The following is a 13451-nucleotide window of genomic DNA, read 5'->3' as shown; positions in this document are numbered from 1 at the left end:
CATGGGTTCAGCTGTGCCAGCATTGAGCACCACCATGTACCAGGCCCTGGGATGGAGTAACAGTATCTTATCCTGGGTTTCTCTCACACTGAGACTCATAACTAACCCAGAACGGCTCTTCCCTCAAGGAGCCCACAGTCTTGTAGGAGACACAGACAGGCAAAGAGAGCCTAACTGAACACAAAGAAATTTTCTTTGACCAGTGTGTTATTTAGAAGTGTTTATGTGTAAATTTTCTCAAGCAAAATTGAGTGTTGAACTAAATGAAAATGAAAACACAACTTACCAAAATTTGTGGGATGCAGCAGAAGCAGTGCTTTGAGGGAAATTTATAGTAATGCCAATGGGTTGGACTTGGTATGTGTAGCGCCCGCTGGGCTGGTGGGAATCTCTCATTCTCGAATGTTGGTGGTGATGGTGGTGATGGAGATGATGATGATGATGATGATGATGATGATGATGATGATGATGATGATAATGTAATAATAATACCGCCACCACCTGCTCTTTGTTGAACACTCCTTAATGTGCCAGTTTCCTGCCTTGGAGTGTTTGCTACACCTTCTGCTCCCAAATATTCTTTCTCTGGACAGCTACCTGATCATTAACTCACTGCTTTCTGGTCTCTGCTCAGATATTAATTTATCAGAGAGACACCCCCATCACCACATCTAACAGAGCCTTTGCCTTGCTTTATCTTTTTAAGCGCATCTCACCACTCAAAACATTGTATATTTATTATGTGATCATTGTCTCCTTCCATTAGAATAGCTATAAAATATGAGCCATGGAGGGGAGACACGGGGTCTGTGGTTTGTTCACATCTGTATCCCCAAGGCCTGGCACCTAGTAGCCTCTCAATACGTAGTTGGTACATGAACGATTGCAGGCGGGCAAGGAGGTAAGCGCTTTACGTGCCTTATTTGTTTATTCCTGCCCGAGGAGGTAGGTGCTGTTATCGCCTCCATTCTGTAGAAGGAGAAGCTGAGGCACACAGCAGCGCCAGGCCAAGGCCGTGCCGAGCAGGACTTATTCCTGGAACTCTGTGACAACGTCAGAGAGAACTCGTCCTTTCTGTCACTCAGGACCTCTCAGGATTTCCCAAGTAGATAATACATGGAAAGCAGCCCCCCAACACCTCCCCTCACCTACAGCTAGAGGGCAGGCACTGGCGCCAGAGGAAAGGCCGGGGGACGCGGGACCTCGGGGCCTGGCCCTCTGGCCTATTGGTGTGGAGGGCCCCTTGGTGGGCCAGAGACTGACACCACCCTGAATGTGTCCCACAGTGGACCGCATCGTGGGGCTGGACCAGATGGCCAAGATGACGGAGAGCTCGCTGCCCAGCGCCTCCAAGACCAAGAAAGGCATGTTCCGCACGGTGGGGCAGCTGTACAAGGAGCAGCTGGGGAAGCTGATGACCACGCTGCGCAACACCACGCCCAACTTTGTGCGCTGCATCATCCCCAACCACGAGAAGCGGGTGAGGCCTCCCGCCGGGCCCTCGGGCATGCAGACCGTTCCCCTGGGGAAGGGGAGGGCGGACGCAGGTAGAGGGGCAAGAAGTGAGCCTGACCCCGCACCCTGAGGGCTCCGTCTGATATGGGTGGAAGCTTGTCTGAATCTGGCACCCGTCCCTTATCCTGGGGGCAGGGGAGTGGGGGGCAGGCCTGAGGGAGGACATGTCCAGAGATTTGCAGCCCTGGAGATGGTGAACATGTATCCTACCACTCGGTTGTTCCTTATTCCAATTAATATTTACTGAGTTCCTTCCTGTGCCAGGTGCTAGGGTCACAGTGCTGGATAAATTAGAGTCCTTTCCTGCTGATTTCTTACACTCTTAGTGCAGGGGTGCTCAGCTAGGGACACTTGTGCCCCCCACCCAGAGGACATTTGGCCATCTCTGGAGACATTTTTGGTCGTCGTCATAACTGGGAGGGGACTATTACCGGCCTGCAGTGCCTAGAGGCCAGAAGGCTGCTAAACACCCCACAGTGCACAGGACGGCCCCCCCACCAGCAGAAAACGGCCCCACCCACGCCAGTAGTGCTGAGGCCATGGGAGGCCCAGTGGGAGAGGCAGACGCACAAGCTCTAATGGTGGTGCCATGTAGTAAATCATGGGAACACCAGGCAGCCTCGGGGTTCAGAGAATGGGAACTTTGTGAAAGCATCAACTTGGTCATGTGGAGAGCGGGGTGGGGAGGGCATCCTAGGCGGAGGGGCCAGTAAGGCAAAAGCGTGGAGGTGAGAAACGGGAAATGAAAGATCCTGGCAAGAGAGCGCTAGGTGGGCGGCTTCGTGTTGATGTGTGCCAGTGTGAGGCAGGGCCCGGGGACAGAGCGGGCTCAGTTAGCAGTCAGGAGCTAGATCGGGGCGTTCCTCGTAGGCTGACCAGCACTTGGTCTTCCTTCTGTGATATCCGTGGAGCTTTTTAAAGCTGGGGTATGTCATGATCACGTTTACATTTTAGAAACCAGATGAGGGATGGAGGGGAGAGGCAGGACTGGGGGCGAGAAGACCAGGCAGGAGAAGATGGTGAGTGGATGGCAGAGATGATGGCCAGTGGAGAGAAGTGGGAGGTAGGAGCTATAGAACTGGTGATGGACAGGAAGCGAGGAAGAGGGAGACAACCAGGAAGAGCCCCCGTTTCTGGCTGGGTAATGTTAGTGCCACCAAGTACGAGAGCAACGTCACCTGGTGCTCGCGATGAGTTTTGGTGGCCTAGCAAGGTGGGCCGCTCAGGCCTGAGATTTGGGGCTTGCTGCACCGAGGCCCCGTGGCCCATTGTTCTTTCCGCCTCTGCAGTCTGGCAAGCTGGATGCCTTCCTGGTGCTGGAGCAGCTGCGGTGCAATGGGGTGTTGGAAGGCATCCGTATCTGTCGCCAGGGCTTCCCCAACAGGATCGTCTTCCAGGAGTTCCGCCAACGGTGAGCCCGCTGGGGCCGGGCCCAGGTGGGGTGGTGGGCGAGCGGGACTGGGCAGAGGGAGGGATGATGGCGTGGTACTCGGTCGGTGACTCCTGCCCTGTGTCTCAAGCTACGAGATCCTGGCTGCAAACGCCATTCCCAAAGGCTTCATGGACGGGAAGCAGGCCTGCATCCTCATGGTGAGCCCAGCCCCAGAAGGCCAGCTGCAAACCTCCCAGCCTCTGGTGGCACTACTGGGAGCTGCTTCGGGTGGGGCCCTTCTTAAACAGCCCAACCCGGCCCCTTGGCATGGCTGAGAACAGGAACTCTTGTCCTCTTTCCTTCTGCAGATCAAAGCCCTGGAACTCGACCCCAACCTGTACAGGATTGGGCAGAGCAAGATCTTCTTCCGAACTGGGGTCCTGGCCCACCTGGAAGAGGAGAGAGACTTGAAGATCACCGATGTCATCATGGCTTTCCAGGCCATGTGTCGCGGCTACCTGGCCAGAAAGTAAGGACCCGTGTGCGGTCCCCTCCCCGCAAACGCAGGCAGGAAGCACACATGCCCAGGGGTTTCCGCCCTCACGTTCTGATTCCCCGGCTCGGAGTGGCCATCTGCTTTAGGAAGCCCTGCTGACGGAATGGCACCTTTTCCTCGAAGGGGAGGAAATGCTATCACTCTAATGTATGCTCTAGTTGTAGGGGCAGGGCGGGAAGGAGGCGAGACCGTGGCTCTGGAGTTTTAGAACTGGGCTCTTGTCCTGGCTCCCTGACTTATCTGCCGATGAACCTCAGGCAAATTATTCTACCTCTCTGAGCCTCAGGTCCCTCCATTGGAAAATGAGTACCCTCATTCTTGCCTCGTGGAATTGTTTATGAGGAATCAGTGAAATACTGCCCAAAAGGGTTGAGGACAGGGCTGGGGCATCATTTCAGAAGTGCGAGAATGTGATAAAGTTTCTGAGGAAAGAGTCTTTGGCTGTATCTATATCCTCCTTTCCAAATGGGATTCATATATCAAGGCCTTGGAGGATCTGATGCTCCTGTGGTTTTGGGAAGCCTGGGAGCTGGGTGAGGGCTAGGGGTCTTCAATGAAAGCCACACCCCTGAAAGGATGCCAGGACTGGTGGAGTAGCTCTGTCCAGGGCATATGTCATCATGAGGTACGGTCCACGCTCTCATCTGCAGAGCCTTGATCGTGTCAAGCTGAGTCAGTGCCAAGTGGACCCGATGGTCAAAGCAGATCTGGGATGCTCTTGGTCCAGGGACAGACCTAACATGTTCAGTCACATACTGAATTCTCTGCCGCCCCCTCTTCTGCCTCCAGACTAACTGGGGCGATTTTACTCCAGGCTCACCATGTCCAGGATGGCAGCCAAGTAGAGAAAAGAGGATTGTTCTCGTCCTCTGGTTTCTCAAACCCAGTAGCCCTTAAACAGGAAGAGTGCTGGTTCCATGTCAGGTCTGAGATTTCCGAAAGACACCCGAGGAAGGAATAAGTTTGTCAGACGCTCAGCTTTGGGGCACAGCTGGATGTGTGTGGGGTTCCCCTAGGGACGGTGTAGCATAGGTTGATTTCCTAGGACAGCTCCGGGTCCAGGGCGTTTTGTGTCTTGGGTCTTCCTTGCCCAGTGAGAAGGGTTCTTGACTCCAGACTGTGTGAGTGATCTGTACCCAGAGAATATACCCAGAGAATACTGCTGATGCGCAGAGCTTCTGGAGGAGTCTGAGCTGGGAGAAGAGGGGATGTCCCCATGCAAGTCCCCAAATTACAAACCAAACAGATGTGGCTTGCTTTTAGGATGCTGCAAGGCGGGATGCTGTGACAATACAGTGAGATGTGTACTGGGCCAGCCAGGGCTTCTCATGGCTCTCCTGTCCCTCTCCCCAGGGCCTTTGCCAAGAGGCAGCAGCAGCTGACAGCCATGAAAGTGATTCAGAGGAACTGCGCTGCCTACCTCAAGCTGCGGAACTGGCAGTGGTGGAGGCTCTTCACCAAGGTGCGTGCTCCAGGCCCCACCCACCTTCTCAGGACCCCCCCACCCTGTGTCTTCACTCCAGATGCCCCAGATGTGGGGCAGAGGTTGTTGACAGTGGGTGTGCAGCTGAGGGCTTGAGATCCAATCTTGTCTGTTGGCAGTTCTCCAGGCCTGAGAAGGCCTTCCTTCTTTGGCACATGGGCTCCAGCTGTGACTTCAACCCAGATCCAGAGCATTTCCACCATGGTGCCCTTTTACAGCCACGCCCACTTCCTCTTATAGCCACACCCACTTCCTTTTATAGCCACACCCACTACCTTTTACAGCCACACCCACTTCTTTCCATAGCTCCTGGCTACCACTAGTCTGTCTCCATTTCTATAATTTTTTCATCTCAAGACTGTTATGTCAATGAGGTCATACAGCGTGTCGTCTTTTGGGACTGGCTTTTTTTTCACTCAGCACCACTCTCTGGAGATCCACGTGTCGCTGGCTGAAACATGCTATTTGCACAAAGACGTGCTCTGTCACGACAGACTCGGTTTCCTCTTGTGTGCGCTTGAGTGTAAAGTGGCATAAACCTTTCTTCATTGAGCAAACATTTATAGAGTGCCCGCCGTGCGCCAGGCACACGAGAGGTGCAGGGGACAGAGTCCTGAACAGACACGGGCCCTGGCCTCATGAACATTCTAGTCGAGTGGGGGTGCAGACAATGAGCAGGTCATCACCGGAACAAATGTGTAACGGCAAACTGGGGCGAGTGCCTGAAGGAAGCCACAGTGCATGTGCCAGGGGCTCCCCAGTGCCCAGCGGGGGCTTGAGCACGGGAGTCGGGAGTCGGCCTGGTGAGGAACAGTGAGGGGAAGCAGTTTTTTGGGAAATGTTCATCCCCACAGACACAACTTCTAAAAGCTGGCTGAAGAAAGCCATCTGAGATTTTAAAAACCAGAAATTATAGGTGTTCATTGTGGCCTTATTTACAGCAGCAAAATGGTCAGTGTCCAGCTTAATTCAATAATGGCTCATTCATCATTGGTGGACACTTTTCAGCTATTCAAAACGATGGCTTTCTGTTGGGGAAAGAAGAAAAAGAAAGAAGAAAAAGAACTTTGTTTCGAAAAACAAAGTTGTAAAAATGAGGGATCAGCATGGGGAGATAATTAGCTTATAGTTTCAAGTAACAAAAGCACATAACACTGGACGGCGTGATCTCGAGTATATTTTTTAAACATGTAGGAAAAAAGACTGGAAGGAAAGGCTCACAGCACTAATAATGACTTTGGTGGGGAGTCAGGACGTGGGTTTTTTCCTCCTTTTCTCCTTGGAAGGAAACATGTCCGTTTGTCAGCGGCAGTAGTCTCTCTCTCGGGATGAGACTGAATGGGAGAAGGGGAAATTTCCTCCTTTCGCTGCACCTTTTTCCGTCGCCCTAGTTTAGGGTTTCTCAGCCTCAGCACTAATATTTTGGGATGGGTAATTCCATGCCGTGGGCTATCCTGTGCATTCTAAAACATTTGGCAGCATCCCTGGCCCCTCCCCATCAGATGCTGGTAGCATCCCGTACTCCACTTGTGACAGCTGAAACTGTCTCCAGAAATTGCCAAATGTCCCCTTGGGGTGGGGTAAAAATGTCCCTGGCTGAGAAGCACTGATCTAGTTTATTACAAGTCTGTATCCCTTGTGCCATGGAAACAAATGCTGGGCTTCCGTGTGCATGCAGGTGAAGCCCCTGCTGCAGGTGACACGGCAAGAGGAGGAGATGCAGGCTAAGGAGGATGAACTGCAGAAGATCAAGGAGCGGCAGCAGAAGGCAGAGGGGGAGCTCAAGGAGCTGGAGCAGAAGCACTCGCAGGTACCAGGCCGGGAGCAAGGCAGGAGCTGAGGAGGGAGGGCCGGCCGCGGGCTCCCGTGGGGCTCACTGGCCACCTCCTCGTCCTCTCCGTGCAGCTGGCTGAGGAGAAGAACCTGCTGCAGGAGCAGCTGCAGGCAGAAACAGAGCTATATGCAGAGGCCGAGGAGATGCGGGTCCGGCTGGCAGCCAAGAAGCAGGAGCTGGAGGAGATCCTGCACGAGATGGAAGCCCGCCTGGAGGAAGAGGAAGACCGGGGCCAGCAGCTGCAGGCAGAAAAGAAGAAGATGGCACAGCAGATGCTGGTAAGGCGAAGCAGGGGCTGCCCTTGGTGGGCGCCAGGTCACCTGACCTTCACTGCAGGCCTATGAGGTGTGTCTGATCATCTGTCCCTATGTGATCAGATAAAGAGACGAAGGCTTGGAGAGGAACGGCCATCTGACCCCACAGCCCTCTCAAGCCTGCTCTGCCCTACGGTGCTGCCTTTCACATGCTTTTACTTTTTCTCCTAACAGCAACCAGGAGTGAAATATATTAGTTAGCTATTGTCAGAGAACAAAGCACCTGGAATAAGCATTTATCTCACATAATCAGGAATCTGAGAGTGGCCTAGCTGGGTGGGCCTGGCTTGGTGTCTCTCACAAGGTTACAGTCGAGCTGTTAGCCAGGTCTGCGGTCATCCGAAGGCTTGACTGGGGTTGGAGGACCCACTTCCATGTGGCTCACTCACATGGCTGTAGGCAGGAGGCCTCAGCGCCTCACCATGTGGGCTTCTCCATGTGGCTGTTTGAGTGTCCCCACAACATGGCGGCTAGCTTCCCCCAGGCATGAATCAAGAGAACAGGGGAGGAAACCTTTTATAGACTGATCACTAACGTTACACTCCATTACTTCCTCTTCATTTTGTTAGAAGGAAGTCACTAAGTCCAACCCACACTCAAGGAGAGAGGAATTAGGCTCCATCTCTTAAAGGGGAGACTATCAAAGAACTTGTGGACACATCTTAAAACCACCATGGTATCTACTGTCCCCATTTTACAGATGTGGAGACTGAGGCTTCATGAAGCAAAGTGGCTGGTCCAAACCTTGTTTCCAGTGAAAGGGGGCTGCCGTCAGGCCTAGCCTCTGTGTCAGTTTCCCCAGAGCTCCATGAAAGGGGCTCTATTTCAAGCAATGCTATGATTCTTTTCTCACAAAGGACCTGGAGGAACAGCTGGAGGAGGAGGAAGCTGCAAGGCAGAAGCTACAGCTCGAGAAGGTCACGGCCGAGGCCAAGATCAAGAAACTGGAGGATGATATCCTGGTCATGGACGATCAGAACAATAAGCTGTCAAAGGTGAGTGGGGAGGAGTGTCTGTGTTCAAACAACTGGTTCATGAGGGACAAGGACTGCAGATCACTTTCTCTTTTTAGCCAAATATGAGGTATTGAGGGCTGAGCAAAGGGTTACCTCCAGCAGTGACAAGGTAGCCTTGTGACTGCTGTCTGGATGCAGGTGTGCTGTGGACTGGGTCCCTGGCGGTCTCATCAGTGCCAGGGCTGCCACGGAACAAGTCTCAGAAACACTATGACCAGTGGAAACCCCAGGCTGTGCAAAGGGGGCAAATGTGCCTGAGACTCCGGGGCCTCCCCCACATCCTCATGGACCAGTTAGTCAGAGGGAGGCCAGCTATCCTGGCTTGCTTGGGATGGAGGGGTTTCTGGGATGTGGGACTCTCATCACCAAAACTGGGGAAGTCCCAGTGCAAGCCAGGATGAGCAGGCCACCCTAGTGAGTAACCCCCCCCCAGCCAGCTGCACTGAGGGTAGGCTCCTTTTAGCTCCTTTTGCTAGATGTCAGTGGGCACCACCATGAGCCACCCTGTTGCATGCAGGGCGTGGATGTGAAGGACGACCCTGCCCTCATGGGGCTCTAGAGATACAGCATATAGATAATCATCCACGTAACCATTAATTACCACTGCGACCAGGGTTCTGAAGGAAACATCTACCACATTAGAAGAGGTAGGGTATTCAGGGAAGGCTTCCTGGAAGAAATGACATTTAAGTGGGAAGACCGAGGAGAAGTTAGAGGGAGAGGGGCTGGAGGAGCATCCCAGGCAGATGGCCCTGTCTGTGCAAAGGGCCCGAGTTGAGGCAGGGAAGACCTGGCATGTGACAGAAAGGGGAAGAGGACCCCATTGGCTAGAGAAGTGGCCGCTTTTTAAAAATTAAGGAACCTCTCTTCGCCATTGCAAACTCTAGGTTGCATTTGGTTGTAATGTGGCTTTTCCTTTCAGCTGTTCATCTGGAAATTACTAAAAGTGAAATGCAGAGCCTGGAGAAGAAAAAAAGCTAACGATACTTCTTTTTCTCTTCCCAAAAAGGAGCGAAAACTTCTTGAGGAGAGGATTAGTGACTTAACTACGAATCTTGCGGAAGAGGAAGAAAAGGCCAAGAATCTTACCAAGCTGAAAAATAAGCACGAATCTATGATTTCAGAACTGGAAGGTAAACTGGATACCCAAAGAGGCTTTGAACGGATATTTTAAAACTAAGAAAATCGGAGAGGAAATTTCATAATGAAATTTCAAGAGAAGGGCGGTAAACCCTCTCCAGGCTCCCCAGTCACCCTTAGTCAACACCCACTCATAAGCAAAGGGGCTTTTCCTCAGGACTGACCGACCTTCCCCGAGATCGTGAAAGGTTCGTCCTCCAGGCGTCTTTCTGGTGGCTTCCACCTCCTGACGGGCCCCTGGCTTTGTCGTAGTGCGGCTGAAGAAGGAAGAGAAGAGCCGGCAGGAGCTGGAGAAGCTGAAACGGAAGCTGGAGGGCGAGGCCAGCGACTTTCACGAGCAGATTGCTGACCTGCAGGCGCAGATCGCCGAGCTCAAGATGCAGCTGGCCAAGAAGGAGGAGGAGCTGCAGGCGGCCCTGGCCAGGTAGCGCAGGGCACGGCCTGCGTGGTCGCATGCCCCAGCCTCCTTCCTCCTCCCGGCAGGCCTCCATCTCGGGCAAGGCGCCCCCAGGCCAGGCCTCCAGAACGGGCCTTTGACTTCCTTCTCTTCCCTCCACACGGTCTCCCATGGCGTCTGTCTTTTGGACACCCAGGCCCTTCTCGTCTACACCAGTCCCGCATTTCCAGTTGTCCACGGAGTCCCTTCCTTGAGTACCCCACATGCCCCAAGTCTGAGGCTGGGACGACCCTCCTCTCCCACAAGCCCTCCTCCCGAGGTCCCTCTCCTCCCGCCCCCCGGCAGGCAGCAGCCCTCAGATTCTGCCCATCCTTTGACACATGCCCCATACCCAGTCCCTCTGTGTCCCGCCTCCGAGCTGCGTCCACACTAATGGCCTCACACCGGGAAACTTGCAGCAGCAACTAACGGTTACTTGGCCACGCACTGTGCGCTCACCTCTTTTGAAGCAGTATCTTTGCAGACACCTGGCCAGGTGGGCTGCTGTTCCCTCCATTTCACTGAGGAGGAAGCTGAGCCAGGGAGGTAAAGGAACGTGTGACTGTCACCCAGCCTTAAAAGGCAGAGCTGAGATTCGAGCCCCAAAACTTTCCGATTGATCCCCTAGCCAGCTCTTTCTCTTCTGGTTTGTGCTGCAGCCTCTGAGTCGTGAACCTGCTAAAACAAACTTTGCCGGCTTGTGCGGGAAAGACCAGGTCTTAGCCTGGCGCTCGAAGTCCCCCACCCTCCGCAGCCTGACCCTGACCCAGCGTCTCGCTTCCTCTCTTGCTGTCGCCCATTCCCAAGGGCAGTCCGACCGAAGCCCTGTCCCGCAGAATCCTGCCACTGTGCCTTGCTTGTGCCGTTCCCTTTCCGTCCATCATGGCCAAAGCCAGCTCCCAGGAGGGAGCCCTTCACACGAGGCTTTCCATTCCCCATGCTGCCCACGGCCCACCCTGGCCCACGCCACTGCCTCCCCCGGCCTGAGGGCCCTGGCTTTAACACCCCCCACACGCAGCGCCTGGCCAGGGGCCTTGCCCGCAGCAGGCACTCAGTCACCATCCGAGCAAGTGGAAAGAACAAACAAGTAGTTGCCAGGGAAGAGTAACTGTCCAGTGTTCAGAAGGCATCTGTTAAGCCTCTACTGTGGACTAGGCACCTTGCTAGTCTGGAACCAGTGCTTTGCATTCACACACACACACACACACGCCCGTTACCTATTTTTTTATATCAGACCCTGGAACTCACGTCCTCTGTAAATCTCCAAGCAATCCAACGTAGCAAGGAGGGATCTGTGTCTTGTGTCTTGGAGGAATGTGTTTGATATCTATGGAATTCGAGTGGCTGGATCCAGAAAACAATTTTTGGCCATGTCGACCGCAGAGGCCCAGAACCCCAGGGTCTTAATTCTGGTGCCCTATCCCCGGCAGGCTCGACGATGAAATTGCTCAGAAGAACAACGCCCTGAAGAAGATCCGGGAGCTGGAGGGCCACATCTCGGACCTGCAGGAGGACCTGGACTCGGAACGGGCCGCGAGAAACAAGGCCGAGAAGCAGAAGCGAGACCTGGGGGAGGAGCTGGAGGCGCTGAAGACAGAGCTGGAGGACACGCTGGACAGCACGGCCACCCAGCAGGAGCTCCGGTGAGGGGGCCCTGCCATCCCACGCTGATGGGGTGGCTGGTGTCAAAGGGGCGAACCCCAGAAAACTCTGAATCGCAGGGTTCCTCAGGCCCTACATTTGCCATCCTGATCGCAGTTTGCTGCGACTGACATAAGCATGATTAATTTTCACCTTACGATTTCGGATTGCAATAGTGGGACATAATCAGAGAACGACTGGAAAACTGTAGAAAAGTACGCACCAAAACCCTGCCTTTAGTTTCCCCTCCTGGCTTTTCCTGTGTGTGTAGGTGTGTGTGTAGGTAAATCTCCAGGCTCTAGCCAAATGCGTGTGTATATATTTTGTGTTAAATTTTTAAATAACAGTATCAGATTGGTCTTCGATTTAAGATTCGCTGCAGGCGATCAAACAGACAACAAAACAATAGGTCTCCTGCCAGATAAGGAATGCCGACTTTAGTGAAGCCAGGTCATTTACTCATTCGACAAACGTTCACGTGTACTTTGAGAACGTCCCGTGTCAGGTGTTGTGCTAACATTCAGATTTACCTCCCACACTCTGGGCTCCGGGCTGCAGCACTTCCCTGGGCCAGGAGGCCAGCACAGCATTCTCCCTCCCCACCTGGCCAGCGACTCGGAAAAGCCCAGTGCGGAGGCTAAAAGCGTGGGCTCAGAGTCGGGCTGTTTGGGTTCAGATGTGGCCCTGTCACACAGTGGCTGTGACAACACAGGCAAGCCGCTTACCCTCTCTTAGCCTTCGTTTCCTCATCTGTGAAATGGAGATGATAATATACCCGCCTCTTAGGGTCGCTTGGAAGAGATTACATGAGATGTATCCAAAGAACTTAGGTTGGGCCTGGCATACAGTACATGCTCAATAAATAAGAGCTAATAACATTTCAGAAACATTTTGCAATTCATTTTGTAATTCTCTCAACAGTACAATTTTGTGTGTTGGTTTGTCCACCCCCAGAGAGCCAAGGCAGGTAACACTCATTTTGCAGCTGAAGAACTTCCAGGTCCAGAGAGGTTAGGTGACCCACCCAAGGTCACACATCTAGGGAGAGGTGGTGATGGAGATGGCAGCTCTGGGTCCCAGGAGGGCTCTGGTTCTTTCGCACGGCACCGTCTGCGGTGACTCCGTCTCCCCACAGCCACCATCCACTGTGTTCTTCTGTCCAGGGCCAAGAGGGAGCAAGAGGTGACGGTGCTGAAGAAGGCCCTGGACGAGGAGACACGGTCCCACGAGGCCCAGGTCCAGGAGATGAGGCAGAAGCACACGCAGGCCATGGAGGAGCTCACCGAGCAGCTTGAGCAGTTCAAGAGGGTGAGTTGCGATGCTTTTTCGTGTGTGACAGCACATAAGAGAACAGTGTGTCAGCAGCTGCAAACAGCCCCCCGTCAGGGTCTGGACTAAGATGAGAAGCACGCCGTACAGGATTCTGATGGTCACGCCAGCCAGCGTTCAGGTGCTCCGTGTACGTTGTCCGTTAGCCTTCACGTACTGTTAAGCCCATTTTACACCGAAGAAAATGAGCTCTGGAGTGCGCAGAGGTGAAGAGACTTACCCAGGGTCATGCACAGCTCATGTCGGAGCCTTGACTTGAACCCAAGCAGTCTGGCTATGGACCCCCTCTGGGCCTCTCCAGGGGAGTCCACAGAATACTGCCCCCCACAGGTAGGCAACGCAGTAGCATGGCATCTGGAAGGGCACTGACATCGGGAAGGTCGCTTCCCCCTTAATCTCTCTGCAGTGAGGACGGCTGTCCTCATCGGGTTTCGGTGACAGAGGAGCCCTGGCGTGGTCTGAGATGGCTGGACCCAGTCACTCTGTCTCCCACGGCTGGCTCTGCGGGTGTCTGGGACTGGGGGCTGGCAAGTGGTGCTTCTTACAGGAAGTTTCTCTCCCTGTGGAGAATTTCCTTGTGTTGCATTCCCAGGGGCGAATTTTAGCTTGTGACATCCTGCCACATTGCTTCCCTGACATCTGAATTGTATCGCCCTCAGTGCTACAGCTCCCCCACACCCCTGCATTTTTCTAGGTACCCCACAAACTAGATGAATTGTAGAGTAGGGCCCCCAAAAGCTTAACTGACCATGCTCAAGCCAGGTGGTCAACAGACAGGAGCAAGGGCTGGAAGCCAGGCCCCCGGCCTCTCTGCT

General features: G+C 53.7%; 1 protein-coding gene across 5 annotated transcripts in view; it reads left to right on the top strand.

Moving 5' to 3' along the window:
- The window catches only part of MYH11 (myosin heavy chain 11), a 111451-nt gene that overhangs the window by 81902 nt on the left and 16098 nt on the right, over nt 1-13451 (top strand). For all 5 annotated transcript variants that reach the window (XM_039885416.1, XM_039885418.1, XM_039885415.1 and 2 more), the window contains 12 exons: nt 1287-1480; nt 2805-2926; nt 3036-3105; nt 3256-3416; nt 4797-4905; nt 6605-6736; nt 6832-7038; nt 7932-8069; nt 9100-9223; nt 9483-9654; nt 11097-11309; nt 12471-12615. In XM_039885416.1, coding sequence (XP_039741350.1) covers nt 1287-1480; nt 2805-2926; nt 3036-3105; nt 3256-3416; nt 4797-4905; nt 6605-6736; nt 6832-7038; nt 7932-8069; nt 9100-9223; nt 9483-9654; nt 11097-11309; nt 12471-12615 — 1787 coding nt within the window. The remainder of the gene's footprint in view (nt 1-1286; nt 1481-2804; nt 2927-3035; nt 3106-3255; nt 3417-4796; nt 4906-6604; nt 6737-6831; nt 7039-7931; nt 8070-9099; nt 9224-9482; nt 9655-11096; nt 11310-12470; nt 12616-13451) is intronic.

This window comes from Pteropus medius, unplaced genomic scaffold, assembly GCF_902729225.1.
Source record: "Pteropus medius unplaced genomic scaffold, Ma_sr-lr_union100, whole genome shotgun sequence".
NCBI lineage: Eukaryota > Metazoa > Chordata > Mammalia > Chiroptera > Pteropodidae > Pteropus > Pteropus medius.
The sequence above is the reverse complement of the archived record's forward strand: the minus strand, read 5'-3'. Positions and strand labels throughout refer to the sequence as shown.